The sequence below is a fragment of the Miniopterus schreibersii genome (genome assembly GCF_964146895.1).
Source record: "Miniopterus schreibersii genome assembly, chromosome: 5".
Lineage (NCBI taxonomy): Eukaryota > Metazoa > Chordata > Mammalia > Chiroptera > Miniopteridae > Miniopterus > Miniopterus schreibersii.
In genome coordinates this window covers 36025154-36040488 of record NC_138106.1, presented here as the reverse complement: position 1 = coordinate 36040488, position 15335 = coordinate 36025154, and the positions used below count along the sequence as shown (strand labels likewise).

The window sequence follows — 15335 nt, the reverse complement described above, 5'->3', positions numbered from 1 at the left end:
TCATCTGTGAAATGGGAACAGTCATCCCTATCTCATAGAGTTGCTGTGAGAAATGCAGCCACATATGAAAGACCCTATACCTACTTTTATCATGTTCTCAGTTTCACTAGGCTTGGCCTACATGGACAGTTCCTTTCCATGCCTCTTTCATGACCCAAATCATTTATTAGGCTCATAACTATTCCTGACTGCATGTTAAGTACCCTTTGTATAAGGGGCTTGGAGGTTGCTCTTTTCTATAATTCTATTTTCTTTCCTCCATGTTTATTATCTTTCACCCTGTTTTAATCCCTCATTCTATTATTTTCTCTCTTTTTTTTCTGCTCTTCTTTCCTATAGGAGTAATCTTTCTTCTACACTGATTGTAAATTGAGAGGGAATGGACAACAGTTTATGTGTTAAATTTGCAAGGATAATGCAGTCATGAAGATAAAAAACATCCATGTTCAGTGTTGACAAAGATACAGAATGTGGTCACTTTCAAATATTGCTGGTGCCTTATAAACTGATGCTTTTTGGCCAATATGAATCGATAGGTGTAAGTGTACACACTCTTTGATCCAGAAAGTCTAATTCTAGGAAATTGTTCCAGGAAATAATCATTATCCACAGGATGTTTGTATCAACTAACATTTGCTACATAACAAGCCTACCCAAACTTTGTGGATTAAAATAGCAAACATTTATTATTTCTCTGTTCAGTGGGTTGACTGGGTGGTCTTCAGGTCTAGGTCAGCTCAGCAGGAGCTGAGTGGTCTAGTTGAATGGCCTCATTTATATGTTTGGGCCTCAGCTGGGATGACTGGGCTCTGTCTCTATGTGATCTCTCCTTCTCCAGTAAGCTAGCCCATGCTTCTTTATATAGTAGTCATAAAATTCATAGCAACAAAGAAACGGGGCAAGGCACAGTACATGAACATTTTTTAAGTCTCTGCTTGCATCACATTTGCTAATGTCCCTATTGGGCAAAGCAAGCCAGAGGGTCAAGCCCAGATTCAGGGTTGGAGAAATAAACACTGCTTGATTGGAGGAGCTATAAAATATATGGGCCTTTTTTTCCCCCTACAACATTTGTTCACCACAGCACTGTTTATGATAACAACAACAAAGTGGAGGGGAAATTCAATGTCTAAGAGTAGAGGACTTGTTGAAAAATATTGAACACTCATACAATGGAGTGCAATGCAACATTTACAAATGATGGAAAAGAAGAGTTCATGCTATGGGGAAATGCTCTCCATATAGTTAAATGGGGGGGGGGGGGGGTTACAAAATCTCATTTTTGTTTAGCAAAAAGTATAAAAGCACAGGTTTAAAAAAAGAGAGATTGGAAGTATATTCAACAAAATGTTACTATGAATATATCTAATGACGAGATTACCTTTAACTTCTGTATGCTTTCCTGTATAATAGCCAACAGTTCTATTGTCCAGCACTTACCTAAACACTTTGTGTATGTTAACTTATCTAATCCTCACAATGACCCACTGTGGAGATTGTATCAGTATCACAGTGCCTATTTTACAGATGAAGAGCCTAAGACACAGGGAAGCGTAATAACATACCCAAAGTTACACATCAAGTAGAAGGCAGATCCTCAATTTGAATCTAAACTCCATGCTCCTAACTACTAGTCTCCTTTCTAAGTCAACTGATTTGTCTGGGGCCAGAGTGTGATGTTTGGTAAATGGACTATGTCATTGGCTTTAAACCTTTTTTTAAAAAAAATCATTAAAACTTTTTTTATTGCAAATGTAATATACTCCAGAAGTATATAGAATAAAAGATGAAATTCATTCTGCTGGGATCCCAGTATCATACTCAGAGGTAACCATTATTGGCAGTTTGGTGTTTATCCTTCCAGATCTTTCTTTTATATGCATTTACATACCTAAACACACACTATGTGTGTATGTATATGGGTATACCCTGTATATGCATATGTATGTATACTTTTTCACATATATGAAATCATACCTTACACTTGTTAGTTGGTGACACTTTTGCAGGCTTTGGAGATCTTACCATGTCAATCCACTCAGATCTGCCTCCTCCTTTGTTGTGATTTATCAGCCTCTGCAAAATAGAATGAGTCCCAGAAATACCCTCAGGGTTTGGGCTTCCTTTGAGTGGACAAGGTGGGAGCAAAGGGCCCCCAGAGAGAGTTTAAGGTGAAACATGGTCATGAGAGATGTAAAAAAATTACCCAAAAATATTTGTAACAGGTTGTATTTGTTTTCTAAGATTGCTGTAACGAAGTACCACAAATTAGGTGGCTTAAAACAACAGAAACTTATTCTCACAGGTCTGAAGGCAAGAAGTCCAAAATCAAGGTTTTGGCAAGGCCACATTCCCTTGGAAGTTTCTAAGGAAAAATCCTTCCTTGCCTCTTCCATCTTCTAGTGGCTCCCAGCAATCCTTGGTGGCCTTCTCCCTGTGTGTGTCTTTGTGCATCTATCCTTTTCTTATAAAGATACCAGTGATTGAATTTAGGGCCCACTCAAATCCAGTTTGACCTTCTCTTAATTTAAGTAATCACATCTGCAAAGACCCTATTTCCAAATAAGGTCACATTCTAAGGTTCCAGGTGGACATGAATTTTAGGGGGATCCTATTGAACCTACTGCACAGGCCTACATTTTCCACTTGAATAAAAGTGCCATTAATATTCAAACATCAAAAGGTATATTATTCTGTTTAGAACATATAGATCGAATCCACTAGGTTTTGAGGGACTTTGAATGGAGAAATCCAATACACAGTCACAAAATGCCACATAATTTTTTTTTTTCATTTTAGCTGTGAAAATGCATTTTTGTCTCATAGTCAGGGATGTAGACCATCAGAATTTTAAATAGGGGGATCATAATTTAAAGGACTCCCCCCACATTCTTAACACATAATGGAAGCATATATATTGCTGTATCTTTACAATTTTGCTTCAATCATGATCAGCATGCACAGCAGAGACAGGAATAAGATTATTTAAGAAGCTAACCAAATGAATTCCAAGTTAAATTGTTATTCCTCCAATCTCCCTTATCCTGGGGGAAGAAAACAGGATTGTTTCAAGTCCCCACCCAGCATTCTCATCTCATCCTTGATAAGAAAACTTATAGCCCCTTTAGCACTTTGGGTGAGGGGCAGCTCATTACCTCCTGAGACAAAACACCTCATTTCAGGACAATTTCATCTCCAAAACTTTCCTTAATATAGGTCCTATCATCTCTGTGCTTCAAACTAGAACATGAAGGCACAGAGAAGTATGCATATTATTCAGATGTATGGGAAAAGATTGGAAGGACATATGTACAGGGTGGGCAAAAGTAGGTTTACAGTTGAATACAAGAAACGGTTAATTCTTGTATTATTATTTGTTAATTATTGTTATCTATTTGTATTACAACTGTAAACTTACTTTTGCCGACTCCTGTATATCAAAGGTTTTGTATGATTTTCCACATTTTCCTAAAATGTTACAAGTACAAATGAATTAATTTTTTTAAAAACTATAATTATGGGTCCTTCAGTTCAAGGTCACAGAGAAAGTGACAGAACCAAGGTTGGAACCCATTGCTAGACAACCTCCAGTGGGAGTAAAATTTCTGGACTCTCTCCTAGTGATCCTGAGCTAGACTCTATTGTCCTTTCAGGTCTCCAGGCTCCTCTCTCTCCAGCTGGGCCCTCACCTCCAGCTTCCGCCTTCATCTCAGACTAGGACCCCGCAGAGGAGGGCTTGATCCGAATGGGCCCCCGGGCCCGGGGCCTTGAACGAGGCTTGCACAGAGGCACCCTCTGCCAGCCTCCCCCCAGCCTGGTCCCTGAGGGCAGCCGCCATTGCATTCATATCTGTGTTCCAGGGTCTAACACTTGGTGAATTATTGGGGGAAGGATACTCAGCACTAGCTGCCTCATTTGGTGGGGGAAACGCTTCAATGACAATGGAGACCCCCCTCCGCCTCGGTTGTGCACTGCACTCCGGTATGCACTGAACACAGGGAATGATTATTACCCTTATCAGTGCTACAGTCACAGTGGATGAAAGTGAGACACCACGCGCGCTCCAGGCCAGTGATTTCCACAGGGGCCCTAAGCGCAAGCAGCGGGTGACGCCGCAGTTGACCGCCAGCAGGGGGTGGGAGCAGAGAGATGAGGGCGTGTTCCCGTTGGTGCCGCAAGAACTGTCACGTGGCCCAGTTCAACAAGGGGGGAGGGGGTGCCCTCTGTCCCTCCCCTTCTACCTCCGGACGCACTCCGGCGCTCACCGCGTCCTCAGGCGCTCCGGGCTTCCCCGAGTCACCTGGCGCCCGGGCGTCCCTGGCGCCGCGGCCATTCATTCTCTCCCAGGGCGCGCGGCGCGCGGCGCGGGCGCGGCGGACGCTTTGAACCCGAGTTTAGGCGCCAGCGTCAGGGCTGGGGGTGCGCGTCGGCCCAGGTGCTGAGACCTCTCTACGAAGACGAAGATACACGGAAACTAGGGAGATGGAGACAGTGGCACATAGGTACAGGGGCCAAGCTTGGAGACAGAAGAGCAGACATTTAAGACAGACGTAGACAGAGACCGTAATACAAAGAGAGATGGGTCCCTGAGACATACAGACAACACGTTATAGACTGACATAGAGATAGGCAGAGGCAGACACAGAAGCAGTCCGAGAACACAGACTTCAGGTGAACACTGTAAAACTCGGAGAGCAACCCGAATACAAAAGCGCGCCAACGGCGAGGGTACCACCCACCGGTCTGAGCCATTCCCCAGGCCTCCGGGTTCACCAAGTCCCGCGGATTCGCTAAGTCCCGCACACCTCGCCCGATCCTCCCACGCCGCGTTTCCAGTGTTGCGCCCCAAATCGAAGGCCAGCCCGGCTCCCACTCTCCGGCCCTGCCTGCCCTCCAGTTCCCAGTCCCACTTGCTCGGCTCTTAGTCTCCTTGGCAGGCCTCCCGCCCTCGGGTGCCCCGCACGTTCCCGCCACTCCCTGCCAGATCCCGCACGGGTCGGCCAGTGTCCCTCCGCCGCCCCCCCTCCCACAGCCGCCCCTCCCCTCCCCCGCCTCCGAGTCCCGCCCGCCCCGCCTCCCTCCGCCGGCCGGTGGCCGCCCCGCCTCCACCGCACCCCGCCCGCCGCGCGCTGCGGCAGTCGGGCGCTCATCGTCATTCCGCTCTCGCCGCCGCCGCCGCCCCCGCCCCCGCGCACCGCCCCCGCCCGGTCCCCGCCGCCGCCGCCGCCGCCGCCGCCGCCGCTTGCCCAGCGGCCCGGGAGGCGGAGGCGCGGGGGAGGAGGCCCCGCTCGGCTCCGCAGCCCCGGATGCTGCATGACTTCATCCTTCCGCCGGCTGCCCCGCTGAGCCAGGGCCGGTCCGGCAGCTAGCCCGCCGTCCGCGCCCGCCGCAGTCCCGCGCCCACTCCGCGCCCGCCATGTCCGAGATCCTGCCCTACAGCGAGGACAAGATGGGCCGCTTCGGCGCCGACCCCGAGGGCTCCGACCTCTCCTTCAGCTGCCGCCTCCAGGACACCAACTCCTTCTTTGCGGGCAACCAAGCCAAGCGACCCCCCAAGCTGGGCCAGATCGGCCGGGCCAAGAGAGGTACGCGGCCGCGGCCCGGAGTCGCCGCCTGACCCAGAAACCCCCCGCCGGGCGCCCGGCCGCTGCGGTTCCCCGCCAGGCGCCGCAGCTCTTGCCGCAGACCAGCAGCCCACCGGCTGGGATTGGGGGTGGGGTCCCCGCGGCAGTGCTGTCCCCCTCTTACCCTCTCCTGGGAACGCAATGCCCCGGATTCGATGCTCGACAGCTCTGGAAGGAGAGCCCTGGCACCGGGCGAGGGGGAGGGGCCGGCCGGGGGCATTTGGGGTTACCTGGAAGTGGGAACGTGGGGAGACCGGCCGCTTCTTCAGGATCAAACGCCGAGTCGGTGGATGCTACGGAAGAACCTTCGGGTTGGGAGGGACGTCCGATTGGAGGGCAGGGGGGCCAGGAAATCGGGCATCCTGGTTCTTCGCTTGGGAGCAGGCTCTGTTGGTGCCAGGATAGGAAGAGGGGTTCAAGTGGCAAGGAGGTTAGTTTGGGGAGAGGGCCGGACTAGCTGGAGATTCTGTTTGAGGAGGGCGTTCAGTTGCAGTGAGGGCCGAAGAGGGGATCCCATGAGCAAAAAGGTTTCTGATCAGCTCGGATGGCGGAGAGCTCAGGCGGCGGGAGGACTCGGCTGGGAGGTGGAACAGCTGGAGCCTGAGAAAGAGGGGGCGTTCCTCCACAGGGAGGGGAGGGAGTCTGGGAGCTGGGCTGGGCAGTGGGCAGTCGGCAGGAGAGTTCGGACGGGGAGGGCACTGTGGCGCGGGGGCCGAGGGGCGTCGGTGGGCCGCGGGGCCGTATCTGCGCGGGGCGCGAGGACGCGCTCGGGCCCATTCTTGCCGCCGCCCCCCGAGGCCGCGCGGCTGACGCGCTTTCTCCTTGCGCAGTGGTGATCGAGGATGACCGGATAGACGACGTGCTGAAGGGGATGGGGGAGAAGCCGCCGTCCGGAGTGTAGACGCGCCGGCTCGGGCGGCGGGCTCCGGGCCCAGCCTCGCAGCGGCCAGGAGCGCGGGCAGGCGATGCGGCTGCCCGCGACCCCCGCCCCGGCCCAGGCGCCCGCGGGCGGGGGCTGCAGGGCCGCGCCACCGCCGGGTCGGAGATGCCGCCGCCGCCGCCCGGCACTCCGGAGCTGTCCGCTTCAGCACCACGGCAGCGGCGGTAGCGGCGGCGCGGACCCGCCCGGAGCCCGCTGCCGCGCTCATGCACTTTAGAACCTCGGGCCGCAGCCCCACCCCGCGCACCGGAGCGCGCAGAGACCCGCGGCCCTCAGCCCCCGGCCCACCCCTTCCCGCACGGCTCCCCTGCCCCGCCCCTCTGCGGCCGGTTTGGTCGGCAGACCTGGCTGCCGGCGGGTGTCGGACCGCGCGCCGCCGGGGATGTTTGGCTGCGTATTTGCATGAGCTTCCCGCCCACCTGAGCCCAGACCTCCAGGCCACTCCTTACCCACAACCCTGTCTGGCGTGACCCCAGCCTCAGCCTCTTTCTAAGGGACTTCCTCAGCACATTTGTATTTTTATATCCGACTCTTTGTTTACTGGCTCCCCTCATGGTTAGTGCCCTCCCCCCTCTGTCTCGTCCTTGCTCTTCTGCGCCTGGCAGATAAGACGAGTGTTGAGGGTGGGAATGGACGAGCCCCCAACATGGTAACCAACACGCGGCCAGTCTGCCCAGGCCTGACCCCAGGCGGCTCTCTGGCAGACCCCTTTCCTCAAGGTATCACCTTCCAAGGGGCCAGGTCTAATTTTACCGTGGACCCCTGCACCCTGCCCCTGAGAACCCAAATGGGGACTGCATTGCACCCTTGAATGACACCTGTGGCCCTAGAGATGTTCTCAACCCAGGGGTGTCCTTTGTAAATGTTCCTCCATCCTCACTGTACCAGGAGTGTGTGAATAAACACAGACATCCCTGTGTGTGTATGTGTGTGTGTGGCCAGTGCTTCTGGTTGCTCAGGAGCCAGCAACATGGCTCCTGAGCAAAAAACGGCTCCAATCCCTTTGGGGGGGGGACACGTACTTGAGAATCTCAGGTGCAGGTTGCTGGCATTGAAGGGTTGCCAAGTAAACACTGGCAGGAAACTTAGCCTGAGAACGTCATTACAATATAGCATTCTTGGGTAAATACACAACCAGAGCAGGATTGGTCACCAGAGTTGGGGCTGGAGCAAGGGTGAGAATCTTAAAGCAATCTAGATTCAAAGTCTGCAGCCTCCTGTGGATAAATCCATGTTGGGTGGAGGGGCAACAACAGGCCCCAGGGATGCAGGTCTCTGAGTCTGGCTGGCATGGAGAGGGGCAGTGGTGGATTCAATACAGTGGGAGAGGAAGTTGGGGAGCCCAGGAGAGATCTGAGGATCCCAAGAAGGAAGCCAGAAACCTGGATTTGGGATGTAATTTAGCCTGGGCTATATTGTTTCATGTGGGGTTGGTCATCAGCTCTATCTTAGGCATCAGGCCCCTAGGATGTGAGCACCTTGGACCCAACCCTAAGTCCTGAGTCAGGGATTACAACAACTTGAGGAGTCCAGGGCAGAAAGGTAGGGAGGGCTCAAGCATCATGCTTCTGGCTTCACAGCTGAATGGCACTAAGGAAGTCCTCATGATCTGAGTCCTGGAGAAAGCACGGTGAGGTGGGAGGGCTGCGGGGTGAGAGGATGTGGGTCCCAAGGGCCAGCTGAGCCACACTAAGCTCTTTGCCCTTGTGCATGATGTAGAGGTGGAAGTGGAAACCATTGCCATAGGTTGCATGCCTCAGGGACCAGCCATAACGGGCTTGAGCATAGTGTCTAGTCCGAAAGTGGGGGGCAGCAGAGGTCAGCGAGATGAACCGGCCCCCAGAAACCAGCACTCGGCTCACCTGGAAGGCAGACAGAGAAGCCATTGGTAAGGAGTCCACCTCCAGGTTCTCAAAGGTCAGTATTGTCCCAGATGCCCTCCTAGGTACTACCCTACATCCAGCTTTCCACGGCAAAAGAGTGAGCCTCCTGTGCCCTTGGTCATTCCATGGGGGTAGGGCTACATTCTAGACAGGTAGGAGAATGGGAGTGATGTCAAGTCAGGGGCTACTGCTTTCCTGCCAACTGTCCACCCTCCCAGTCTGTTATCTGGAACCTGGCTGCTCTATCATCCCTATGGCAACCCAGTAGCCAATCATCAGCCTCTGTGAACCTGGCCACTACAGCTCCTATAATCTTGACCCAGGGTAACTTTCTCCTTCCTTCAGGTAACCACAGTCCTGAGTGACTGCTCCAAACCATGCCTCCTCTGGCTTCTAAGTTCATCTAATCTCCTGAAACCTCAACCCCTCATCCCTACTTCTTGGTGTGCCCTCCTCTCTTGTTGCTCCCTCACCTCACTCAGCACCTGGTCCACAATGTGGACACCTTCAGAGGACACAGTCCAGGGATCCCGTTCTCCAGCCAACAGGGCATCCAGAGTGCCCTTCTCAAGCACCACATCGAAGGAGCCATTGGGAAAGCCCAGTGCCCGCACATCCATGGTCTCCCAGCGCAGCTTGGGCACATGCGCATAGCGAGCCCGCATGGCAGCCACCACTACTGATGAGTAGTCCACACTGGTCACATCAGGGAATCCCCCAAGGTATAGCTCATAGCTCAGGGCACTGTTCCCGCAGCCTGGGGTGGGAAAAGGTGGGCAGCAAAAGGTCTAGGTTAGCATTGGTTCTCCCCTCGCCAATTATCCATTCACTCTTGGCCCATTTTCTCTCAGCCCAAACCCTCCTGTACTGAGGGAGAAGCAGTATGGTACAGAAAAGAGCATGAGGCGTGGAGTCATACAGACATGGGCACATATCCTGGCTCTATCATTCCTAGCTGTGTGGAACTAGCAACTTAGATTTCCTATTCAGAAAAATGAAAAATGAAGATAAGACCTAGCCTGCACGCAGAATACACTGTACTGAATTTACAGCGTAGCTGAAAAAGTTCTGAACATAGGAATTCAAAGATCTGGGTTCTGCCCTAGCCGGTTTGGCTCAGTGGTTAGGGCACTGGCCCGCAGACTGAAGGGTCCTGGTTCGATTCCAGCCTAGGGCGGTACCTTGGTTGCGGACTTGATCCCCGGCCCCAGTCAGGGCAAGTGTGGGAGGCAACCAATCAATGCATCTCTTTCACATCGATGTTCCTCTCCCTTCCTCCCTCCCTCCCTCTCTCTCTGAAAAGCAATGGAAAAAATATCCTCAGGTGAGAATTAAAAAAACACACATCTGGGTTCTGATATTCCTAGTCACACTGCCTTGGCAACTCACTCAATTCTGAGCCTCAGTTTTCTCAGACTCAGAATGGGACAATATTGGCACCATTAGGATCATAATATTATTATTAGGATATTAGTATTATTCTAATACCTGACCTCTCAGAGAACCTCTGGGAAGACTCCATGTTAGGGGTTATTATCCTGCTTTGGTTTCCAAGGCAGAGTTAACAAGTGAAGGGGAAACTAGGTGGGGACACAGTGGAGCTGATCCCTTGTAATTCCTTAATGTATTGAGCACTACATATTGGGTTCTGCTGATGAGTAAGTGTCCCTGACCTTAAGGAGCTCATCATGCTTTGGTGGGAGGAACAGATGTATAATCAGGCCACTGCCACATAATGTGATGAGTGTTCCAAGAGACAGGTTGTGGGAGCACATAGGATGATCCCTGTCCCCACTTTAGGTGAGTTTCAGGGAAGCTGACAACCAATCAGTCTTGAAGAATCATAATACTGGTGGGAAATGCCTGTAAAGCAGTCCCAAAGACGACTGGGTCAGGTGAAAGAATAGGTGGAGGTTAGAGGCACGGATGTGGATCCGCAGCCCAAATAGCACGACTTCCTTCAAAGAACTGTTGGCCTCTTCCAGGCCCCCTTGTGGTCATCCTCAGCCTGAGAACAGGGCTAGATGACAGCTCTTGCTGGTCCCACATGGGGATGCCCAGTTCTTGGGATTAGATTGCCTTTAATCCCCATTTGTGTCCCTAAGAGGATCATAGGATCAGCTGTTGGGATAGCCCTAATCTAGCAGGGTTTGGTACCAGGTCAGGACACCCAGAGGATGCTGGCTGGTCCTCAGCTGCCCTTTCCTGTACTCTTCCTCAGGCCTCAGGGCCCAGGGAGATTACTGCCTCACCTGAGAAAAACCAATATGTGTTTCCCTACAGAAAGCTCTGGTAAATACACCACATAGGATGGGAAGTGAGGGTGGCTGAACAAGAGACTCTAAGTCAGTTCAGGCTGAAATCCCACTGGGTTCTCTGACCCACAAACCCTTTACCACCCTACACCTAATCTCATGCCTGCAGAGCTCTGCACAACTGCAGACAAACCCAAATATCCTTCCTTTATTCCCCTCAGTAAAGGAATGGCATCTCCCAAGAGAACTTCACGAAAGATGAAGGAAGAACAAAATCTGACCGTAGGGACAATCATGCTTACAAAGCAGTGATTTCTGATCCTGCTGCCTCAGGGATATGCGGCTAGCAACTAAGATGGGGCTTGGGAAGGCCCCTACCTCCCTAGGTGGAGCCTTAGGGAATCGGAGCCTTGGAGAATTAAGCCAGCTCCAAGAACCCATTACATGGGAGTCCAGAGCTAGTGGATGCTATCCTAACACCAAGAAAATGAGGTGTAAGCCTAAATACCAATTCATAATTTATAACAAGAAAAATAGCCACCATGGAGACTTGATAGTCAATCCTCTGGCTAGTCCCTTCTCTCTATACAGGAAATACAAATTGAAGCCAAGTTATGATAAGAAGATTCCTGCAGAGCATGGAGTCAAGCAAGAAGAGTCAGAGACATATAATGATGGCAAAGCTGGGACACCCATATGCATTCATTTGCTATAAGAATATTCTAGCTATAGGGACAAGACATACAAGTCCTCAGGCAGGGTACTCTCTGTTCTCTGAACAGTTTGTGATAAACTGCCCCTCTGATTCCCATTTTTAATAATAATAATGATAGCTAACAGTCATTGAACACTGGGCCCTAGGCTAAGCATTCCTAAGCATTACCTCAGTTTATTTTCACAGTACCTTCATACAGAAGATAACTGTTATCATTACCATTTTCTAGATGGGAAAACTGAGGCTGCCCAAAATGTATAAGGAACTTTCCCAAGGTCACATAGTCCAGTGGTAGAGTTAGAATTTGGATCCAGGCCTGTCTCACACCAGAACCAGTTCTTAAACCACTATGTGAAACTGTCTCCCAGTTTTCAAGAGGTCCACTCATCTTCAATTGTGACATTCCACTTTTAGTCATTTTACCACTTTCAACAGAGTTCTAGATGCCTCTCTATACCCATATGGGTGGTGCAGCAAGACAAGTAGAAGTCTGAAATCAGATGACACCCTTACTTTACAACTTACTTGCTGCATGACAGTAGTGGAAACTGTCAGGGCTCTGACCAGATGCCCTTGGAGTGTCCCTAGGCTTTGGTGTGTGCTTGCTTCTGACAGTTTGCATCTGTGACTCTTTTGGCTGAAACTACACTCAAGGATACTTTGCCTGTGATGACAGTCCTGCTTGGCCGCTTCTCTTCCCTGTTCCCTCACTCTCTGACCAATTGCTTCTTAGAGCACATTTCTAACAAATGACTGGGACATGAATCCTAATCTTAGAATTTGCTTCTGGACCCAACCTGAGACAATGACCCGGAGCAGGGATTACCATATTCGGCTTGCCAGCTGTTTTGGTAAATAAAGTTTTACTGGAACATGGCTACTCTCACTCACTTATGTACTGTCTGTGGCTGCTTTTCCACTACAACAGCAGTACTGACTAGTTGTAACAGAAACTGTATAGCCCACAAAGCCCAAAATATTTATTACTTGGCTGTTTTCAGAAACAGTACCGACCCCTGACTTAGAGTAAGTCTAGTAATACTACTCACCTCTCAGGGTTGTCATAAATATTAAATAAGTTAGAAAGGGTCACCCAACACAATCCCTAGCACCTACAAGGTGCTCAGCTTGTTTGTTCATGTGGAATGTAACATAGGGTACTGCTCAAGTTGTGGGTCCTCTGTTCAGAGCTTGGGAATAATGAATGGAAAGTTTTCCCTTTTTTTAGATGTTTCTCCCCTCTCTCCAGAAAAGAATACCTCCCAGTCTAGGAGATTTTAAGGCAGTGTTACTCTGCCATTTATCAGCATGAGAATCTGAAATGGGCTTGTTGAAACTATAGACTCCTAGGACCCACCTTAGACTGTCCCTAGAATTATAATCTCAGGGTGGGGTCCAGCTTTCCAGGTGACTTTGAGGCACACTGAAGTTTAAAAAAAACTTAGATCATAAATCTATAAATAAATGCAATGGTTTAAAAACAAAAAAATCAAGAATTTTTACCTCTGGGGGGAAGGGGTTTGGGAGAACTACACAGAAAACCTTAAATATACATGGGCTTTTTTATTTTGCCAGACATTGTTTTAGGTATCTTTCAAATTCAATCATAAGAACCCAATACGTAATCTTTTTTTTTAAGGCTGAGAACATGGAAGCACAGAAATTTAAGTATTTTTTCCAAGGATTGCATCACTAAGATTCCATGATTTTGCCATTATTCCATAGCTAAGATTACATGAGCCTAGATTTTGACAGAATTAGCTGCTTCCAGGGTCCAGGGTTCAAGTTCTTTTTAAATTTAATTTAATTTAAATTTTGTTATTCCTCCACCAGAGGATATTTTTTCCATTGACTTTTTTTCCCCACTGATTTTTTTGTTGTTGTTAATCCTCACCTGAGGATATATTTTTCCATTCATTTTTAGAGAGAGAGGAAGGGAGGGAGGGGGAAGGGGGCACAGTGAAACGTTGATGTGAGAGAGACACATCGAGTGGTAAGCCTCCCACACATGCCCTCACCTGCAGGAGTCCTGCAGGTTCATGCCCCTGAACCCATGACCCTTAGGTGCACAGGGCAATGCCCTAACCACTTAGCTACACCTGGCCAGGGCCAGTTTCTTAAGCACTAGGTTATACTTCCTTTCTAGTCTTAGGAATGTTCTATTTTTCAAACTGAGTATAATATACACATATATATTAGATTTATTCTTTATACCTTTCATATAGTGTATTAAAGATGTTTCATATATTAAATATTTCACTTAAACATATACATGCTTTTACAAATACCAACATAAAAATTATAATTAGAAGGAAACCCATTGCTCAATTAAACTTCAGTATAGCTCTCAAGGCTGGCACTGGGACAGAACCCAATGGGACAGCCCCATCTTGAATCCCAGTACCTGTTCTTGGGGAATCTCGTCAATTTCTGCTGCAATATCCCCTCTGACCTCAGAGGGCGCTGTCCTCATCCTCACTGCACACGGGGCATAGCGTTTGGAAAGTGATATTACTCACTCTTAGGTGACAATACCTCCCGGTGCCCATCGACGCAAACAGGAAAGTGGTAGGCATTGTGCTCAAGGTGCCTGCATGTGCCTTATCCGACATGAGATCGCATTTCCATTTCTAGAAGTGATTCCAAGGCTCAGGACGGGTTTACTTACGACTTGTCCTGAGTCATACAGCCAACTAGCGTTGGGACTTGAACTAGGTCCTCTGAGCTCTCCAGTACTCGGGGCTGCCTTCCGAGGGTGCGGAACCGGGCCCTGGGTCATCTACCAAGCCCAGACTCAGAGAGACTGTCTTACTCGGGTGGGGTGGGACTGGCTCTTGGCTCCAGTTTGCCCTGGCTAAATACAACCCAGATTCTGAAGATCCTGGACCTTGACTCCTGACTGGGGCGTCCTCAGAGAGGGGCAGACAGGCGCGAGGAAGGCGGACCGGGACGGACGAGGCAGAGCCGGTCCAGTCAGCTCCACCTGGGCTGGGCAGCGCCGGGACTACCCACCTAACACGAGGATACGGTCCTCGGGCCGCAGCTCCGGCTCTAGGAGGGCACGGAAAGAGGAGAAGTCCCCGAACCATTCGTAGGGGGCAGAGTCGGCCGCGCCCCGGTAGCGCTGGTCCCAGTACTGGACCTCTCGGTACTCGCAGTTCTGGTCTGGTAACTCCGGCCCGGGCTCGGGGGCCCCAGGAGAGGCCATGCTCGCTGCTGCGGGGCCTGTAGGGCAGTCGGCTGGCACGTTTAGGCGGGACTTGGCTCCCCCGTGTAGCCTGTCCGAATGGTGGAATGTGGTGGGGGCGTGGCCTTTGTGTCTCCGCCCCCAAGTCAGGTTGCTCAACATAAACACGTGGAACTTCCGTCCTCAGCTAAGTGCGCTTCAAAGAATCTTCCGGCTAATCATGTGTCCAGACTGAATCTTAACGAGTGTACTTCTGAGAACCACACTTATAGCATCAGACTCCCTCTGGTTCATCACTGCCCCTCTCATATTTTCAGTTTGACCGACTACTTCCATTAAGTATGAAAGTGAATGAAAATTCATTTCCCAGTTTTGAGCACTCGAAAGGCTCTGAGGGGTGGAGGGAGGGGCGCGGACACAGGTCTTGCCCTCCAGGAAACACTGGCATGAACACAGATATTCTCAATACAGGCGAAATGTTATGCTGGGCCCGGGGTGGTGGCGTTTAGAGCGAGGGCAAGAATATTTTTCTGGGCAAATGTGTACCCAGGGCTAAGTATATACTGAGGAGTAAGACCATTCCTGCTCGTAGGGAGCGTGCAGTCCATCAGGAGAGACGGATGTAGAAGTAAATTTTAGTGCAGTAAGTAAGGACTGGCAACTCGGCTCGAGGCTCAGTGCGTTAGGAAACCGGCCCGCGGAGCGGAACCTAAGTGCCAAAGGGTCCGGCT

At 50.4% G+C, this 15335-nt stretch overlaps 2 protein-coding genes across 2 annotated transcripts; one reads left to right on the top strand and one right to left on the bottom strand.

Annotated features, from left to right (window-relative positions):
• Window positions 1-5114: 5114 nt before the first annotated feature.
• On the top strand, window positions 5115-7489 carry CAMK2N2 (calcium/calmodulin dependent protein kinase II inhibitor 2). Its single transcript, XM_081138589.1, has 2 exons — window positions 5115-5585; window positions 6455-7489. The coding sequence occupies exons 1-2, from the start codon at window positions 5417-5419 to the stop codon at window positions 6523-6525; spliced, it is 240 nt and encodes a 79-aa protein (XP_080994715.1). The 5' UTR covers window positions 5115-5416; the 3' UTR covers window positions 6526-7489.
• Window positions 7490-7662: 173 nt separating this feature from the next.
• EEF1AKMT4 (EEF1A lysine methyltransferase 4) lies at window positions 7663-14689 on the bottom strand. Its single transcript, XM_081138588.1, has 3 exons — window positions 14430-14689; window positions 8921-9204; window positions 7663-8426 (listed from the first exon to the last, which is right to left on the bottom strand). Exons 1-3 carry the CDS (start codon window positions 14623-14625, stop codon window positions 8139-8141), a joined length of 768 nt encoding a protein of 255 aa, XP_080994714.1. The 5' UTR covers window positions 14626-14689; the 3' UTR covers window positions 7663-8138.
• Window positions 14690-15335: the final 646 nt, after the last annotated feature.

Coding starts and splice junctions, on each gene's coding strand:
- CAMK2N2 (XM_081138589.1), top strand. CDS start 5,417: ATGTCCGAGATCCTGCCCTACAGCGAGGACAAGATGGGCCGCTTCGGC. Junction 5,586..6,454: donor GATCGGCCGGGCCAAGAGAG/GTACGCGGCCGC, acceptor CTCCTTGCGCAG/TGGTGATCGAGGATGACCGG.
- EEF1AKMT4 (XM_081138588.1), bottom strand. CDS start 14,625: ATGGCCTCTCCTGGGGCCCCCGAGCCCGGGCCGGAGTTACCAGACCAG. Junction 9,205..14,429: donor GGACCGTATCCTCGTGTTAG/GTGGGTAGTCCC, acceptor TTCCCACCCCAG/GCTGCGGGAACAGTGCCCTG. Junction 8,427..8,920: donor TGGACCAGGTGCTGAGTGAG/GTGAGGGAGCAA, acceptor TCTGCCTTCCAG/GTGAGCCGAGTGCTGGTTTC.